At 40.9% G+C, this 20,683-nt stretch overlaps 1 protein-coding gene across 12 annotated transcripts in view; it reads right to left on the bottom strand.

Moving 5' to 3' along the window:
• Positions 1–20,683, bottom strand: part of CRACDL (CRACD like) — a 112,642-nt gene that overhangs the window by 10,685 nt on the left and 81,274 nt on the right. The window contains exon 11 of one of the 12 annotated variants that reach the window (XM_061626892.1): positions 2,000–2,788. The exons of the other annotated variants lie outside the window; for them this stretch is intronic. Coding sequence (XP_061482876.1) covers positions 2,691–2,788 — 98 coding nt within the window. The 3' untranslated portion in view covers positions 2,000–2,690. Of the gene's footprint in view, positions 1–1,999; positions 2,789–20,683 lie in introns of those variants that run through there. 12 annotated transcript variants of the gene reach the window in all.

Raw genomic sequence — 20,683 nt, 5'->3', positions numbered from 1 at the left:
AGATGATATCAGTGATCAAGCTGGGATATATAAGTCAGTCCTTAAAGTATCCTGGACCCAAGTTGTTCAAGGCTTTTTAAATCAACACAAGAGCCTTGAATGCTTTTTTTTCATGCTTGACCTGCATGCAAGAAGTTGCCTGCAATATATTCACAATACTTAAGTTTCTCAGATCTCACTTGGCTATGCTTCTGCAGAGAGGAAGAAGCTGGTGAACCTTCTATACTGCTTACAATAGCCACCTCTTCTTTATACTGCATTTGTTTCATTTGTTGTCCACCAATTGTTTATTGTGAGTTCTTAGGTTACTTTCAGCACACATCTGCTATTATTTATTAGTAATGAAGTGCTGAAAATGACATGTACTGCATATTAATTGAAAATAAAATGCAGTCCTTGTCTGCATGCTTACAATTGCCATGGCTCCACATTTATGGAATGATCTCAGCTCTCAGGTATATCATGCTCCAACATTACTCTCTTTTCTAAGATAGGTAAAGATGTGCCTCTTTGTCCATGCCTTTGGGAAATGATGAGGTAAACTCTGATTTGTTTTTGTTGGCTGTATTTTGATTTTGTCCCTGCTGCCATGATGACTTATTATTTGTTTTGCCTTGATTTTAAAATGTTTGTTGTCCTTTTCCTGGGAACCTTGAGTAAAGGGCAGATTATAAATATGCAAAATAAATAAAGATAAGACAAAACAGGGAGAAAGGGGAAGGAAAGTAGAAAGTAAAAAGAAGAACCAATTGGGGAAGCCAGAGTAAACAGTTGTGTTCTAATTAGGGGCTTGAAAAAGCCAGAGAGTCACAGTGCAATCCTATCCATCAGGTGCAGGGAACATTCTACCCCCTGATGTTGCTGAACTACATCTCCCATCGTCCCTGGCCATTGGCCATACTTGCTGGAGTTGCTGGAGCTGATGGGAGCTGCAGACCAGCAACATCTGGTGGGCCAAAAGTTCCCTACTCCTGCTATACATGCTTAGTTAGAAGTCAATCCCACTGAGTTCAATGAGTTTGTCTCTCAGGTAAATTTATACAAAACTGCAACCTCAGATAGTCCAGTGACCAGGAGCTGCTAAGCAAAAAGGGAGGCAGTTGGGGGGGGCATTATATGAATTTTATGCCTTAGGTACCAATATTTTTTAAAATTATTATTACAAAGGAAAGAAACATTTGGAAAGGCTAGTATAATTCTTACTATATATCTGATTTGGTAACCTTCAGATAATAGCCTTCAGACTTATTTTTTTATATTGTACCTGGATTTTGTAAAATGTTCTGGTTCTATATCTCTATGCATCTTCAGTGTTAATACTCATTCAAAGCTGTATGGCAGTATCCCAAGTTCATTTTGAAAAAGAAAAATAATCCCTTTTTTTAAGGAATTAATGCAAATTCTTTGAGAAGGAAAAGCTGTAAAATGATGCTATTATTTTTAAGTATCATCTGTATTTCACTCTTACAGATGGAACTACCAAATGTCATGTTACTATATAAATTTGGATGGGCTTATTTTCAGTCACAATTTTCTTCCTTTTCCTGAGTGACAGAAACTTTAGGGCAAACTGTGCAAGATCAATTTTCCTTAGATGAATGAAGTCTCATTGTGCTCCAGCAGAGGCCAAGGCAAATCTAATCTTAGAAATCATTAAGAAAGGAGCTAAAAATAAGCTGACCAGTATCATAATACCATGACAGACTCTGGACATTTCACAGATGAAACATAGGCATACTCTTGAATACCTATAACTATAGCTGCTTGAGGAATTTGACTTCTGTGAGCTCCAATACTTGATTTACACCTTCTGGGCTAATGTCTGCATTGGATGCAACTATCCATCCGATTTTATGACATTCTCAGCTCCAACATGTACAAAAATGCGTTAAAATACACGGTGAGATAAAACACATTTATAACCGCATATGAGACTACAGTGCATTTAAAACACGAGTTTCATGCAGATTAATACCAAAATGGGACAGAACATATTATGAAAGAACACAAGCCAAACATGTGACACACACCAGAAATAGACTAACCCATCTATCCATGCTTATTAACGCCCCTAACCTTGCTGGTTGAACATCCCATCCCCATTATTATACATTGCTAAATACCTGCCACAGGTTGTATTCATTTATTTGAATTTATTCTTACATTTCTATCCTGTCTCCTCCAAGGAGCTCAAGGCAGCAAACACATTTGTCCTCTCCCCAACAGTCTATTTGTGAGGTAGGCTAAACCAAGACATAGTGATTGACCCTAGCCACCCAGTGAACTTCATGGCTGAGTGGGGATTTCCCTTCTCCCACCCCAAACAATGCTGTTAATTACTAACACTGGACTCTCTAGTTTTCTCAGCAATAGCATTTCCTATACAGATCTGAAATATGCAAGCTGACTGTGGCTGGGGCGGTCCTAGACTAGCTGCCAGCAACTGGCACTCTAGGCAAACCATGCAATTGGCACCCCTACCCCCAAACCCCAAAGGCAGATCTAGGCTGAGGTTTTTGGTAAACTGGAAAACATTTTGCCCCTCTATTCCATTTCATGTTTTTAAGCATATTTATTTAAACAGAAGCATAACTATTTAGTTTGTCCATCCATCCGTCTGTCCAACCAACGTTTCTGAGATCAGATAAAACAGAGACACAAAAATTTCAGAGTAGATTTGTACACAATAGCTAGATCAGTGGTTCCCAATCTTTATGCGTATGGGACCCCCTTTGTATCTTCAAAACTTTTCGCGATCCCCACACGCTGATTGTTGTAATTTTAGTCTCTGTTAATTGAAAAAAAATTATGAAGTGTTAAATAATGTCACTTTTTACTCATCACAAAAACAAATATGATGATGATGATGATATTTATTACCTGCCCTTCATCAGAAGGTCCCAGGGCAGGTTACAGCAATATAAACAACTTTTAACAAAGGAAATGAAAGGAAGGAGATAGAAGTAAACCACCCAGAGTGGTGAACAGAACCTGGTTGATGCCAGGGCATTTGGACTATGGTTTAAGTGTTCCACCTGTAGACAACAATGCCACCTCTTCAGCACTTGGCTCAGGAAGCTCCATATGGCAATAATAATAATATATCTAACAGACAGAATGTCAACAGGTGAGGCTTTCCCAATAATTGTATTTCCATACTAGAAAAGGCTTAATGTAATTTCTGTTTTAATTTCTGCCTGCCACACAGCTGTTAAAGGCACAAGAGCCCTGCTCTTCCCCAGTGCCAACCCTAAACCATGCAAAGAACTCAAGTTAAGCGTAAAAACAACAAAAGTTGAGTAACTTATATTTAAAATGAGCATAAACAACTTTATAAAAACACTCAGAGGCTTGATAAACAGCAACAAAAATACACTGAGCATGTGCAATTTCACATTTTTAAGACGTACTTTACCCATCCTTTTTTTGCTAATTTACTGCTGTGAGTCAGCCACTAACTCTCAGCCTAACCTATCTCATATGGGTGTTGCTCCATTGAATTCTAAGGGGCTTACTTTTGAGTAGCCTGGTTAGTATTGCCGCCTACAACCTTGTACTATGGACATACATTTTTACTTCCTTTAACCAGAATGATGCATTTTTGTACTATAAAGCCCCATGTCCCCACTCCCATAAAGTAGTACAGCTTCAAAGCTTCAACAGAATCTTAGTCTGGTCTGATTACTGCAGTGTAAACCCCATTAAATATGAAGATACTTACTTCAGAGTAGACACATATACATTATACTACAGATTAACTATATGTGTAATGAGTGCCCAGGTTTGTATTTGTAGAGGGGCGCCAGGACTCCATCCTGTTACTTTTTTGGCAGGCACTCCCCTCCCGGGGTCCCTTTGCCTCTACAGCCAGATAATCAACTTGATCGATCTTCCCTGACTGCTGCTGATAAAAGGTGGGCTGTAGCTTAAATAAGCCCAGCCATTTCCTTCTCTTGATGTACTTGCTCCTGTGTGGTGGGAACTGACTGTGCCAGCCGGAAGGAAGGAAGGAAGGAAGAGGTGGAGACGACAAGTTGGTGGTGCACAGAGCAACCATTAATTAATTTTTAAATTAATAAATAATTCTTCTCTTGTCTGTTTGCGACCCCCCGGGATGACTTTGTGACCCCCCGGGATGACTTCATGATCCTCCTAGGATGACTTCATGACCCCCTTGGGGTCCTGACCCCCAGGTTGGGAACCACTGAGCTAGATATTTCAGTCTAATTTCAAATAAATATGCATTAAAAATGTAAATTATGATTTTTATTATTACAAATCAAGAATCATCCAGTACACTGTTCTCCTTTAACTGCCATTACCACCACATCCAATACAGAACTCTTCATTGAACTTTAACTTATAATTATAAAATACTCCATATCAAAAACACTCTGTGCTCTTAAAACATGACTTTCTTGCTTTAAGTTTTGAAAATTCAGTCACTAGGTCATTTAGATCCAGTTTTACAGCTATTTCATGTTCTATCAACATTGTGGCAAATCCAACAAGTCTCTCTTGCACCACTGTTGAATACAGTACCTGGTGGTACAGAACATCCTCTGTATAGAGGAGATGCTAAGGATGCAGAAGAAATTTGGTTTGGTTTGTATTTTAATGTGAACACACTTTATTCACACTTCCTGAAACAAAATGTGAACTGAAACACAGCTGGCCTTTGAAATTCGCACATCCAAATTTTGTGATGCAGGTCTCCAACCAAATAATGTGTACAAAAAAGTGTATATTAGGGGAAAGTGTGCATAAAATGCATCTTCTAGTGAAAATAATATTAAAATTCATTATATTAGACGGCATTGCTTGCCAAAGTACCTATGAGAAATCGCATACAAAAATGTAAATATTAAGGAGAAATGTACACTAAAATAGCGATTAATTTTCATGAGTAAAAAATCACAAATTGATGTGGAATTTAAGTCTGTAAAAATGAGAAAGAGAGCAAAACTGAAATTGACAAGAGTCATCCATCCCAATGCAGGGGTTCAGCTTGGAACCTCCTGTTAAATAGATGTCTGAAAGGCAAGACACATTGGCCCTTTTCAGAAGGCTGTGTAGAAATAGCCTAAATAGATAAATTTGTTGCCTGTGCTAAGGAACATCTAAAAAGGGGTACTACTGCCAGTGACAGTTGCTTCTGCTTCACAAGATAGACCAATATAAGGATAGTTAATACTGTTGTAAGATTGGACAAGAGAGAGGCATAATGGGCCAGAAGGGCTGCTTCACATTGGTCAAAACCTGCTCACCAGGTCTGTGTCAGGCATATTATTTTGTTAACAGGTGATGAGTTGCCGTGGGAGCTAAATGGTTAGACAATTGCTTCTTGATAAAGGATCATTTTGGGAATGTTCTAAAAAAGAAAAGCCAATCAGAGAAGGGGGCAGACCTTTTCCCCATCCCAGCAGGGGTACTCCAAGTGTCCCTGTGTGAAGGGAGACTGCAGTTTGACTCAGACACTAAGGAAGGGACAGAGCACCAAGCTGGGGCTTTGCCAGCATCTTGTGAAACTGTCTGTATTCTTAGAGAAGTGATGTGGGGACAGTAGATTCTGAATGTCTATTGGATTGTTTAACCTGTGTCTCCACTTATTACGTAACCTGTATATTTGTAAATAATGCAAATATTGCAAAATGCAATCTACCACTGAGAAGGGCCTGCCATGAGTCAACTACCAACCAGGCAGCAGCCAGACGAAGTACCTCTAATAGGGCCGCCCCTACTGACTGTAGGGTCCAAAGTGGTTGATACTGGAGGAACTGCTCCTTAGTGTACTGTTTAGGGCTTTGTATGCTAACACTAACTCCTGGAATTTGGGCGGGTAGCTTATTGGCAGCCAGTGCAGGGCTTTCAGGCCTAGTGACACATGGTCCCATTGAGCTGTCCCACTTACTAAACTAGCAGTTACATTCTGCACTAACTGCAGCCTTCAAGGGCAGCCCTATGTAGAGGGCATTACAGGAGTCCAAGTGGGAGGTCACCACAGCATGGACAACTGAAGCCAGGCTATTCTGGTCCAGGAACAGCTGTATTTGGTGAACCAACCTAAGCTGGGCATAAGCACTCCTAGCCACAAAACAAATTGGGACTCTAGTGAGAAGCTGGAATCCAGGAGTACTCCCAAAGTATGAACCTGTTCTTTAGGGGGAGTACAACCGCTCCCAGATTAGGTTGCACACCTCATTCCTGGACACAGGAACCACTCATCCACAGCATCTCCATCTTATCAGGATTCAGTCTCAGTTTATTGGTCCTCATCTAGTCCATCTCTGTTGGCCCCCATCCAGTCCATCACTGCTTCCAGAAGACTGTCCAACACCTTCATAGCCTCTCCCGATTCAGATGGAATGGAAAGTTACAATCCGTGCTCCAAATACCAAATGACTGCCTCCAATGGTTTTATAAAGATGTTGAATAGCATAGGAAACAAAATGGACACCCCCCCTTGTGGAACTCCATAACTCAAAAGCCATGGGGCTAAGCAAAAATCTCCCTACTACTACTTTCTGGTAATTACCCTGCAAGTAGGAGTGAAACCATTGTAATACAGTGCCTTCAACTCCGATCCCTCTTAGTTGTTCCAGAAGGACACCATGGTCAATGGTGTTAAAAGCTGCTGAGAGATCAAGGAGAACCAACAGGGTCACACTCCCCCTTGTCTTTCTCCCAATACAGATTATCAGTCAGGGTGACAAAGGCTGTTTCAGTGCCAAAATGGGGCTTGAAGCCAGAATTAAATGGGTCTAGATACTGGTATCTGCTTCCTCCTGGCATATCTGCAGCTGGCCGGCCACCACCCTTTCAATTACCATGCTCGAGAAGGGAATTGGAGACTGGACAATAGTTTTCTAAAACCTCTGGATTCAGAGAGGACATCTTCAAGAGGGGCTTTACAACTGCCTCTTTTCAAGGTGATGGGTGCAACTCTTTCCTGTAATGAAGCAATAACTATTGCCTGGATCCATCCAGCCAGTCCCCCTTGATTTTATCAGCCATGATGGACGGGGATGAAAGGACACATAGCCAGCCTCACCACCATAAGCACCCTGTCCATGTCATCCAAACCAATCCCACAGGTTAAAATTAGACAGTGCTTCTGGCACCTCCAAGCCTGGACTGACTCTGGCATCAAGTTCAGCATGGATCCGAGTGATTTTGCCCTTAAAGTGTTTCATAAATCTTTCACAGCAAGCTACTGAATGGTCCATAGTTAAGTGCTGAGGCACCGGTATGCACCAGCTTGTTAACCAATTTAAACAGCTCTGCTGGGTGATTCACTGAGGATGCAACAGAGGGTAAGAAATAGGTCTCTCAGCATCCACCACTACCATATGGTAGGGATTTATGCTACCTGCACCATCATCCAGCCTGTTTCATCACTCAAAGCACTAAACTAAGGAGCTTCCTGGAACCCCTGAGGCTCGAGAGAACACTATAGAATGATCATGTCAATGGCCCTCTCCATCTCACCATTCCATAGTGACACTAGGACCTCGACAGGAGCACCAGTTATGCTGCCCTGAAAATCCCCCAGAGCATTTAGAAATCCCTCAGATTCCATCAATCTCCAGGGCAGACCAACATAACTGGTTCCCCTGCTCCTGTGGGGAGGGTTAGTCACAGCCAAACCAAATCTCACCAGGAAATGATCCATCCATGACAATGGGGTGACAATCACCCTCTTCCTAATCCCCTCGATAGCAAAAACCATCTAGGGAATGAACTGCAATATGTGTCAGGTACATGCACTGAGACAGTCCTTTGGGTGTCATGGCAGCCATGAAGTCCTGAGCTGGCCCAGGCAGGGTGGAATTGACATGGAAATTAAAATCCCCCAGGACTATTGTACTGGGATTCTCTAACACCACACCAGAGACCTTCTCCGCCAGCTTTCTGACATATGAAGTCCTAAACAACTTGCAACCAGGATCCATAGCAAACTGCCTCCCCTACTATAGGCCAAATTGACCTTTATGATAATCAGAGAAGATCTTGCTGGCCATACTGCAGCCAGTAAAATTGTCATCTGGCAACCTCTTGGAAACAGGCCTTTTCAGTTGTAACACCAATCCTGTTGAATTCTCTCCCAAAAGAGATTTGGCGAGCTCTGTTGGATGCTTCAAATGTCTCCTAAAAACTCAGTTGTTCACTCAGGTCTATTTGGATGGTTGAGAGTGTTATCCTGTCTAGTTGCTGACCTGCTGTTTTAAATGATGGGATTTTTTTACAGTATATTTATTGTTTTCTCATTTTAATTATTATATGCATTATTTTATTGTATTTACTTTGATTTTATAATTTTTGCAAACTACTTAGGGATTTGTGCCAAAAATGTGCTAAATACATACATAGTTTGGATGCAACACTAAAACCACTGTTTAGTGTTACAAGAATGACCCAAGCATCCCCCTCCCCTCTGCTGTGGCTGTGAGGAGGATTTCAGAAGCTTTTGCTTCCATTTTAGATTAACTGCAGCTTGTCCAAATGGGGAAAAACTGTAGTCAGTCTTAACTACAGTTAGTGGAAATATGCTATTTTCATAAAAAGATTTATGAAGCTGGCTTCTTTTCACCAACTAAAGTTAAGACATACTACATTTTAGAGTTAGGACAACATGCTAAACTGTGGTTAATCTAGAATGAAAGTGGAAGTTTCTGATCTCCTCCTTGCAGTTTCACTGGAAGTAGAAAGAGATGGGGATGTGCACAACACAGCAGGAAGCTAGTCTTGTTCATTTAAACCATAGTTTAGTATTATATTCAAATGCAGCCTAAGATCTTAAACTAACACCGTTTGTGGAGCTTTGATGGTATAAATATAAACCCCTGACTTTTTGCCATTGCAACTGTTCCTAAATTTAGGATAAAGTTGCCCATAATATTAAAGCTATAACGGTGATCATACATTATTATAGATAGTTCTGAATACATTATTAGTCAGTTGGTGAATCACTACATAACATTCATCCAATCACAAGAACAAAGAGCACACTCATTATAATCTATTTCTATGTTTCTATAAATATGTTCTAACGGATATTGCCGTCTTCAAACCAAAGACATATAAGCCATCTTTGGGTGCAGTTCCCCTAAAACAACCAAAATTATATAAATCAGATTCTGTTCTAATTTCATAGCTTCCATGCTTAACTTTATTATTTTAAACAATGTTAAGAATTGAGAGAATAGGGCTTTGTGATGCGACTGAAATTAATGTGACTATAATCCTATCTGCATTTCTTATTTTGAAGTGAATCTCATCTTGCTTGTGTACACATGCACAAGATAAAGTAAAACAGACTCTAAAACAGGGTTGGGGAACCAGTCAGGACCTTACGTGGGTCCCATTTGGCCCCTGAGGCCATTTCCCCCAAACCACATGCATGCAAGCTTTTGCAAAACCTTTAAGACAACTCCTGCACTTCCATTTGCTCAAATGGGATATTGAGGGCTGAAGCCTTTGTTAAAGTCTCTGCCCTTCCCCCATTAACTCCTCAACACGGGATGAAGGGGGAGACTTAGCAAAGTGTTTGTGCATCTCCCCTCCTCCTCCAAATCCATGATGTTGGGCATCTAAAGTGGGAATGGGGTAAGACAAACCCTTTTCAAAGTCCCCCTCCCCCTTCAAGTCCCCAATGTTGGGAACTTAATGAGGCAAGGGGGGAGACTTGGAAAAGCCTTTTCTTCTCTCCCCTCAGGGAAGAAGAAGAGAAGCAAGAGAGAGAAGAAAGCCAGCAGAGTTCCCAAGCACCAGCAGCAAGTCCTGGCCTCCTTTTTTCCCTTTCTGGTGGCACAATGGCAGGGGGGGAGGGGAGCAAAGAAGAGAAAGAAGCTTTCTCTCTTTCATGTTCCTTCGCTGCTGGCAGTGAAAGGGAAAGTAGGAAGCCAGCACTTGCTACTGGTGCTTGGAAACCCACCACAAGGGATTCTCACAGGTAGGCAGTGTCACCCACCTGTCAATCATGCAATGTCACAATGAAATGTGATTGACAAGTGTCCATACCCACCTGTCAAATTTGGCCCATGAGGTTGATCCTGATAAGGATCTGGCCTGTGCCGCCAAAAAGGTTCTCCACCCTTGCTGTAAAAATAAGAGAAAATATATAGAGTGAAGATGCCAAGCCAAAGTTTAGAACCAGTGGTGTCCATTTTCTGCAAAAAATTGCACTGGAAATTTTTCTGGAAATATGTCCTATGCAAATTAGGATAATTTACATTGGAAATTGTTCAGTTTGCATCAGAGAATTTCTGATACCCTAGAGTGTAATTTAACTTAGCATGTTTATTTTACCTGTGTTTAGTAAACTAAGCTCAAATTTTGTATTTATTTGCAGTTGGCATTCACTCATTGTTACTAATGAACACGACATGGAAAATTTTCTGGGGGGAAATAAAGCAGAGGAAAAAATTCCACTCTACACCACTGTTTAGAAGCAAATATATTCAAAATATTATCTAACTTTATCTGCCAAGATCAGTCTGTTCCAAAATTTGAATTTCTATTGTTACAACATGAGATTATCAGAGCAGTAAAGAATTCAATTTTCAAGTCTGATTTCAGTCTTTTAAGATTAATATAAGAAAACCCAACTCTTGAAAGAAAAGTGGAGACTTTTTTAAAAACTCAACTGGTAATCTTCAATTCAACACAAATATTTTAGTAAAAGAGAATGTGGACTCAAAACTGTCCTTCAGGAAACTGTAGATGAGGAAGTGATTTTCTGGGGTGCAACTTCTACCTCACAATCAGCTTCACTGGCAAGAACAAAACAACAACACCACAGCCCTGTTACTTTGTGTACCTTTGAGGCCTTTAAGAAGTCCATTAGGGAGTATGATCAATAGAGATGGGATCTGCTTGTTGGTGCCTGTTTGATTGCATTCCATCAAACTGGCAGTTTGGGGTTAATGATTTTTCTGCTATCCTTTGTTTTTACCATTCTGACCCCCCCCCCCAAAAAACAATATTGTTAATTAATGCTTTCCTTTAAGAAAGGAAAGTGGCTTTCCTTCTGCTTGGTGACACTACCCCATTCCACTCCCCCCTCCATCCCAACAGTATTGGATCCTTCCCCCCAGCATGAGCTCCCTTTAGTGCAAAGCAAAGACACAAGCTGGTCAATTTCACTTTAGCAAAGCAAAGGCACAGGCTTCTCAGTTTAAGGATAGTAAAGCAAACACCGAGTCTGGTTAGTTTCACTGTAGCAAAGCAAAGGCACAGGCTTGTCAGTTTGGCTTCAGCAAAGCAAACATATAGGCTGCTCAGTTTCACCTTAGCAAAGCAAAGACACAGGCTTGTCAGTTTAACATTATCAATAAGAACACACAGGTTCGTCAATTTCACAAGCAAGCACACAGGCTGGTCAGTTTAACCTTAGCAAAGCAAACACAGACTAGTCAATTTCATCCTAGCAAAGCAAAGACAGAGGCTTCTCAGTTTCAAGTCAGCAAAGCAAAGAGGCAGGCTGATCGGTTTCACATTAACAAAGCAAAATTTAATGCACTTGTTTTTTAAAAAATCTGTTAAAAGCCAGGAAAACTTGCTACATTCAAGATCGGTCTGCAAAGATAGCGAACCTGTGGACTATTGGGAAGTCTAATGCCAAGTTCGATTTTAGCAAAATTCTCACCCATCCCTAATGATAAATGTTAAGTCTTTTTCATTTTTACATAGTAGCGTGTAAGCTTGTCAACATGATCTGTGGAATTCTTATATGCACCCGAATTCCAATGTGGGCCCACAGGGTTATAAGGAACTACATGTAAGCTACATTTGTCACAGATATACAGTATGACAAATGATTCCTCACAGAAGACAGCCACAGGAACCGTAGTCTCTATTTACTTCTCTTTTTTCTCTGCTGCCCATTCTCAATGCAAGTTGCTTCTATATGAATAGAGTCAATTGAAGCTTTTATTCTTTAATGCAAAATGCAAGTGCAGGGAACCCAAGTCGGATCAGGACTGCAGAGGGGAGTAAAGGGTTAAAACCTCCCTCCCCAAATGCCAGTGTCCCAATCCAGATCAAGGTCCTGTGTTGGCAATTTGTGTGTCGTGTGGTTGCGTGTGTGAGCCTTTTCACCAAAGGGTAGACTACCTGATTAACATCACATGTAGTTTGACCCTAAATGTCAGCAACTGACATAAAACTGTAAAATCTACAAGTACCCCTGTACCATTTAGGCCCAAGTTATATTATAGAAAATGTTGTAGTAAACAGACTATTTATTTTCTCCATCATGTCTCAATGTCTGCAAATCACCACACATCTAAATTAAACTGGAACTCTGCTAAGGAGTCGGATAAATATTAGGCACTGTGCCCAATATGCTTTTAAAAAGCCAAATGTGGGGCTTGCTGAGAAGCATGATGGCTGTTTGGAGGCCCACTAGTGTTGAGACCACATTGCATGACACAGCTCTTCATTGTATCATCTTTAAGCAGTATTGGTCATCGTTGTTACATCAGTCAAATTGCCTTTACTGTTCTGCAATGAGAACATTGTTACTTTAGTTGTACTTTGTAGATTACAGTAGGTGTTTCTTGGGGCAAGGAGTGTATAGTCTAGGAGTGTGCACTGGCCACATGATTAAGCTTGTAACTGTAGCTTTGGAAAGCGGCCTGATCTGTTTCAGAGCTGCTCTGTGTCTTTCTATAAGATTTGTTATTCAGGACTTAGATTTGTAAAAAATGACAATCCATTTCCCCCCAATTCATTATAACGGGGAATCTGAAAAAGGCTATAACTCTTCTCCCTGATAGAAGATCCCTCCACTGACTTGCACAGGGGAAAGTGATGTTGGTGGGGGAAAACAGCATAGATCCACATTAAAAATAAACAGCTTTTAACCCCATTCCCAAATCACTGTGATTAGGGAAATAATTCACTGTCATTAAAACCTAGGTATGTCAGTCAACCTAGGTTTTAATGACAGTGAATTATTTCCCTAATCACAGTGATTTGGGAATGGGGTTATGGAATGTTTTAAAAGAAATGGGGGTGCCATAGTATCTGATTGTCCTGATGCGCAACCTATACGCTGGACAAGAGGCTACTGTAAGGACAGAATATGGAGAAATCGAATGGTTCCTAATCAGAAAGGGTGTGAGACAGAGGTGCATTTTATCACCCTATTGTTTAACCTATACGCAGAACATATCATATGGAAAGCGGGATTGGACCAAGATGAAGGCAGTGTGAAAATTGGAGGGAGAGATATCAATAATTTAAGATATGCAGACAATACCATACTACTTGCAGAAACCTGTAATGATTTGAAACTAATGCTGATGAAAGTTAAAGAGGAAAGCACAAAAGCAGGACTACAGCTGAACGTCAGAAAGACCAAAGTAATGACAACAGAAGATTTATGTAACTTAAAGTTGACAATGAGGACATTGAACTTGTCAAGGATTATCAATACCTCGGCACAGTCATTAATCAAAATGGAGACAATAGTGAAGAAACCAGAAGAAGGCTAGGACTGGGGAAGGCAGCTGTGAGAGAACTAGAAAAGGTCCTCAAATGCAAAGATGTATCACAAAACAATAAAGTCAGGATCATCCAGACCATTGTATTCTCAATCTCTGTGTATGGATGTGAAAGTTGGACAGTTAAAAAAGTGGATAAGAGAAAGATCAACTCATTTGAAATGTGGTGTTGGAGAGCTTTGTGGATAACATGGACTGTGAAAAAGACAAATAAATGGGTGTTAGAACAAATTAAACCAGAACTGTCACTAGAAGTTAAAATTATGAAACTGAGGTTATCATACTTTGGACACATAATGAGAAGACATGATTCACTAGAAAAGACCATAATGCTGGGAAAAACAGAGGGGAGCAGAAAAAGAAGAAGACCAAACAAGAGATGGATTGATTCCATAAAGGAAGCTACAGACCTGAACTTACAAGATCTGAACAGGGTGGTTCATGACAGATGCTATTGGAAGTCGCTGATACATAGGGTCGCCATAAGTCGTAACCGACTTGAAGGCACATAACAACAACAACAACATGTCAGTCAAAATAATAGGTCCTGCCAGCTCTTTATCCCTTCCCCACTTGAATCTCAGGGAAATATAGTAGTCAGCTTGGCTTCGCTTTTTAAAAGCTGATGACACTCAGCTCTATCTCTCCCTACCACCTGATTGCAAGGAGGGAGTACTCATCCTAAACCGGTGCCTGGAGGCTGTGAAGGGCTGGATGTGGGCTAACAAACTGAAACTTAATCCAGACAAGACAGAAGTACTGCTGGTCAAGGGAAAAACTGCACCAGGGACGGGGTTGCAACCTGTTCTGGATGGGGTTACACTCCCCTTGAAGCAGCAGGTCTGCAGTTTGGGAGTCCTCCTGGATCCTGCCCTGCTGCTTGAATATCAGGAGGCTGCGGTAGCCAGGAGTGCTTTTGGCCAACTCAAACTGGTCCACCAGCTGCGTCCGTTCCTGGAGGCAGTTGACTTGGCCATAGTGACACATGCATTGGTGACATCGAGGCTTGATTACTGTAACGCACTCTATGTGGGGCTGCCTTTGAAAACGGTTTGGAAATTGCAGTTGGTTCAAAATGCAGCAGCCAGAATGTTAACTGGAGCACGGCGCAGGGAGCATATCATCCCTGTGCTTTATCAACTCCACTGGCTCCCAATTTGTTTCCGGGCCCAATTCAAAGTGCTGGTTCTGACCTTTAAAGCCCTAAACAGCCTTGGACCAATATACCTAAGGGACTGCTTACGCCCATATGTACCTGCCCGGGATTTAAGATCATCTGCCTCTGGTCTCCTCTGCGTGCCTGGAGTGAAAGATGTTAGACTGACAGGCACACGGGAGAAAGCTTTTTCAGCTGTGGCCCCCAAGCTTTGGAATACCCTACCCCAAGAAGTCCACTCTGCTCCCTCCCTGTTGGTTTTCCGGAGACTTCTGAAAACAATCTTGTTCCAGAGAGCCTTGGGAGGGACTGAAGGTAGAGCCTGACACTGATTTTATGCCTTCTACATTAAATTTTACCTTTGTAGTCCCTTTAGTACCACTCCCTATATATATGTATGTGTGGGTGTGCATATATGTATGTGTATATATATATATATATCTAGTATTTTAATTTATTTTAATGTTTTTGTGATTTTACTATTTACAATTTTATTATGTACATATTTGAGTTTATTTTTGTAAGCCGCCCTGAGTGCCCTATTATAGGGTAGAAGGGTGGGATAGAAATATTTTAAATAAATAAATAAATAATGTAGCAGTGGCTTTTAAAAATGCAATTGGGGGCACTTGAGTCTACATGGTGGCTTGGGGCTTAAGTGATCCCTGATCTGACTCAAAATGCCTTGTTAATGGCTCAATTTGACTTGGGCATGTGAAAACCTCACCTGAATCACCCGTTCGTCTTATAATTTGGCAAGTACCCAGATCTGATGTGCATCCCTAGTATTCTCATCAGTAATGATACTAAAATCCCTTCTGTATCTCCCTCTTCACTCATCTACTTTCACAGACACAATTCACTCATGTTCTGCATATTCAGGCCATGTTCACAGCATACATTTATTCCACTATTATTCCATTTTAAACAGTCATGGCTTCCCCCAAAGAATCCTGGGAATGTAGTTTGTGAAGGATGCTGAAAGCTGTTAGGAGATCCCAATTCCCTTCAAAGAGCTTCCAGAGTGGTTTAACAGTCAGTCCCTCTTCCCAGGGAACTCTTGAGAATACAAGGCCCGTGAGGGGAACAGTCGTCTCCTAACAATGCTCAGCACAAACACTTCCCAATATTCTTTGGGGAAAGCCATGACTGTTTGAAGTGAAATAATAGTGGAATAAATGTATGGTGTGAATATGGTCTGATTAATTTTTGTTTAAACTAAGATGACCAATTTAATCACAGTGTGGAGATTTCTCAGTGGACACCACATTTCCATTTCTATCTGAAATGGTTACCGGCAACCCTTGAGCAAGGCAGATCCATTAGCAACTAGAAGGATGTTAAGAATATCCTTTACATATTAAGTATGGAGGTTTCCGGTTCTGGTTTCGGTAAGAAGCCTTGCTTGCTATCTCTCCGTTTGTATTTTTAAACTTTTTAACCTTTTACCTAATGGCAAAAAACACGATATGAATCCATCCTAGCAGTTCATAGACTTGGTGCATATAATGAAGCAATTATGTTTATTCAAAGTGCCTAGCCAGCTTCAAGTGAGATAACAAGTCGACTTTGAGTGGGAGTAATTGATGCGAACGTTAACAAAGTGAATTTTAGAAGGCTTCCTTCTAGTATCTAAAACAGTGTTAGAGTGAACTCAGCACTCTAATCATATTCCCAGTTCAACAAGCTGCTTAAGAAATTCAATTTATACCCTAGGATTTTACTCTGAAGCCAATAGTTCTAGAGTTTGAGCAATCAAGCCCTTTATTTTGGTGTGATTTCGTGCTGAAGCTTTGTTCTGGGGATTGTCCAATGGTGCTTACAAGGAAAAGGTGCCAAGAGATGGGTATAATTCCAGGGGAAGAGGAACTCTTATCTTCAACCTCTCAGATGAAGATTACGAAATTTTTCCCCTTGATGTCTGAAGTTCCACAAACTCCGCCTGTGCCTTTAAGTGAACTAAAAGCCTCCCTGCAATCACCAAGCCTTTTTGACTGGTCTTTAGACCGACAACTGAAAATTAATTTATTTAAAGAGGATGTGCATGCTAGAAGCCTTGCAGAAGAACTGCAAGATGCGGGTTTTAACAGTGCCTTCTCTCCAAAGGCTGATGAACTTCCTTCAGATTTAATAACTATTGATTCTATAATAGAACCCAAAGATTTAAAGATTTCCCTGTCAGAAAATCGATCTCTAAATAAATCTTCTACTCAATCGAATGCAATTGACTTTAATTTTCCCTCTATAGGATGGGGATTGGCAGTAATAGAAGAACTAAGCCTTATAAAGGCGTTCATTACCGAAACGAATAATTTACTAACCACCCTAGTCAAGTCGTTGGGTCCACTGCTTACAGAGAATTCAAGCTCCCCTGACTTTCTTGACAGTACCCAAAAAACACGGACTGATTTGATGCAGGAGCCTAAGCGGAAAGCCAGAGACAACAAAACAAGATGCCTGGCCGCGCAGAAAGGGAAACAATTGAAAAAATCAAAAAATGTTAAAAACTGTAAGCGTGCCCAGTCTAAGAAAATGAATTTTAAACCTCTATTTAAACTATTGGATGCATCACCTAAAATCCAACAATCATCATTTCCTGATTCCAAAAAAACAACTACAGGTACTTGTTCCCAGTATTTAAGTTTACCAAGTTCCAGTTCTGGAAGTGTAAAGATCCCCGTGGGACCAGATTTGGAAAAGATCGAAAGTGTCTTGTACGTTGAAGACTCGCATAAGTCCTACTGCGAACCCTCTTCGCTGGCCAGTCCTCGTAAAGAATCACACTGGAAATTACAACTGCTGAGAAATAAATTAGTGGTTACAATTTCTTCATTAACATCTGTTTCTGGTCATCTTCTTCGATAAGACATTGCCTAGTCTCCTGCCTCCAATATTATTTGCCGGATCTTCAGTATAAAAATTTCATCAAGAAAGTGACTTACTTGTTTGCACAGGACCCAGACTGTCGAGCCATCTTTACTTTCTTCTCGCCTTATGATGCGGATAAGATTTATGAGATCAGAGATGAACTCCTTACGTATGGCATTCTGTTACAACGCTTTTTCATTAATAAAGCTCCTCCTAATCCGCTTTTCAACTATTCTCCACAACAGAGAGATCAGGAGAATCGCCAGACATTAGAAGTCCCCACATGTAAAGAAAGACAGGATCCTTCGTCTGTTTCCACCTCACAAAGTTGCCGTCAATTCAGGGAAGCAAATGTTCTACCTGAGCATAACTCCTTTAGCCAGGTAGAGTTTCTCCCCGAAGAGATTCTTCTTATAGAATCATACGGCCGTCTTCCGGAACTTGATCAGGGTGAAATTATTAATAGACTACTTCTTCTCACACAAAATTTAATAAAAAGAAAAGTTAATTTAGAAGAAAGTGATGCCCTCCATGGTACTATACCGACTGTAGAAAACTTGCCTGGTTCTTCAACTACAAATAAGATAATTTCTTCTCCTCTCCAAAGTTTGCCGTTACGTAACACCTACAGCTCCTCAAATTACATCAGTAAGTCGAATCATCCTATTTCTCAACAAGGAGTTACGTTCGCGAACCCAGTAAAGCCCGCAACAAGCCCTTCCTGGTTAGAGAGGCGCTTCCAACAACCGGAGGAACATGGTTCTCCGGATAGACTCCAAAGGACTAAACCAGATTCCCCAAGGCGGGACACTCAAAAACCTCGAGTAATTTCCAATGTTAGCACATTATATCCAGCAATTAATATCATTACTCCATGCCCATGACAACACCACAACTCAATAGTTAAATCAAATAGTTCCAGGACTAATTCCAGTTTCTGTAAAAGAGTTTGCCCAACGGAGATCTTGTCAACGAACCCGTCCTTTGTTATATTATCTTGGAACATTGCGGGATGGAAATCCAAGATGATGGATTTTGCCTTATTACAATTCTTACAATCCCTTGATATTATTCTTTTTCAGGAAACTTGGCTCAAGGCTGAGGAGACTTTAGAGCTTAGAGGATATAAAACGTGGCTTACACCTGCTACCAAAATGGCATCCAAAGGACGTGCCAGTGGAGGTTTGGCTATATTGGTTGCCACCCACCTCAACTGCCAAATATTTGAGCTTAATTTGGAGGTTCCGTCCTTTGCATTGGCATTGGGCTTGAAGATCTCTGGTCTTCTACCCCTTATTTGTGTAAACATTTATATTCCTCCATTACATTCTAGCCAACAGGAATCCCCCTGGCTGCTACTGGAATCCTTTTTGGAAGAAGTGCAAGAAAGATATCCTCACTATGAGTTACTCTTAGGTGGTGACTTTAATGCCAGGATGGGCCCTAGCTATCCTCTGGGTGATGGTATTATTAAAGATCTGCCTGAGGGCCATCCCATCTCGTATAGATCCACCAAGGACCAAGTAGTTAACAGATTCAGACTAGCCCTTTCTCAGTTAATCCAGAAATTCCATCTGGGTTGCCTAAATGGCTCCCCACTGGATCATCCTAATGGTGCTTTCACATATCTTGCAAGGAAGGGGGCTAGTTTGGTAGACTATTTCTTATGCACACATGACTTGATAAAAAGAGTTAAAGAACTTGATGTCCTTCCAAGACCAGAAAGTGACCACCTGCCAATAAAAGTAACCTTGCTGTCCTCGACAAATAAAATATTAGATCAAATTGAGGCCCCTTGTTTAGACCAGTTGTATGGAAGCAAGCGATTAAAATGGTCTCAAGAAATGGGGATTAAGGCTCATCAATGGCTGTCAATGTGCTCTCTTTCTAATCTACATCACACAGCTATAACAGATCCACAGAGTTGCCTAAGGGCATATGAATCGATAATAGCCGAACTTACTCCACGTATCACTGCTCTAACGGTAGCAACAGTCCCTCTCCACCCCAAAACATGGTTTGATAAAGAATGTAGGATCCTGAAAAAACAGCTAATTAAACAAATTAAATCATTGCATCTTAATAATAGTCCTGACAACTACCAACACCTGATAACCCTGAAAAGGGCTTATAAAACATTAATTAAATAAAAAAAACAATTGTTCTATCAGGCCAATTGGAAGGCGTTGGCAAGAGCAACCCATGCAGGGAACGAGACTGAATTCTGGAGACTCTTACAGGGAAATTTGGATCCGATGAATTATACACCTATTCCCCCAATTATCCAAGAGGAATGGTTGGCTCACTTTGGTGCGATTTTTGGCAGCTTACTCCCCCCCAAACCTGTAGATATTACGAAGGCACTAAATGGACTTCCATCTTGGCCACCGGTTACCTCTGAGGAAGTAAGGGAGTTAATGTCCTCCCTGAAACCAGGAAAAGCTCCAGGTGAGGACATGCTCCCCCCTGATTTTCTGACACAAGATTTATCTTGGTGGGCCCCCTTATTAGCAGCCCTGTTCACATATATAAATGATACAGGTAATATCCCGCAGGGTTGGCTTACTAGCATCATAGTGCCAATCTTTAAAAAAGGAGACCCAACGAAACCGGCAAATTATCGACCCATAAGCCTTTTAAACGTTTCATTGAAGCTATATAGCCGGCTACTTTTAAACAAATTAAAGGAATGGGACCAATCCAACTCGATAATATGTAAAGAACAAGCCGGCTTCAGACCTAAAATGAGCACAATTGACCAGGTTTTTATACTGCATCATTTAATCTACAAAACAAGATCCCAAGCTCACCAATCCTTATATTTGGCCTTCGTTGATTTTCAGCAGCTTTCGACACAATCGATAGAGGACTCCTTTGGCTAAAATTGGCCCAAACCAATATAGATCAGAGACTACTGTGGCTGATTAGAGCCCTCTATCAATCAAATGACATCCGAGTGCGAATAGGGAAAAATGGCACTCTATCATCTAAAGTCCCAGTATATAGGGGAGTAAAACAAGGTTGCCTACTGGCTCCATTTTTATTTAATTTTTTTATCAATGATATAGTCGAGGCAATGTCATCACCTTCTTTTCCCCCCCCCTCAATTGGAGCAAATAAGATTTAAACTCTTTTATACGCTGATGATGTA

Source organism: Rhineura floridana, chromosome 5, assembly GCF_030035675.1.
Source record: "Rhineura floridana isolate rRhiFlo1 chromosome 5, rRhiFlo1.hap2, whole genome shotgun sequence".
Taxonomy (NCBI): Eukaryota; Metazoa; Chordata; class Lepidosauria; order Squamata; family Rhineuridae; genus Rhineura; species Rhineura floridana.
The sequence above is the reverse complement of the archived record's forward strand: the minus strand, read 5'-3'. Positions and strand labels throughout refer to the sequence as shown.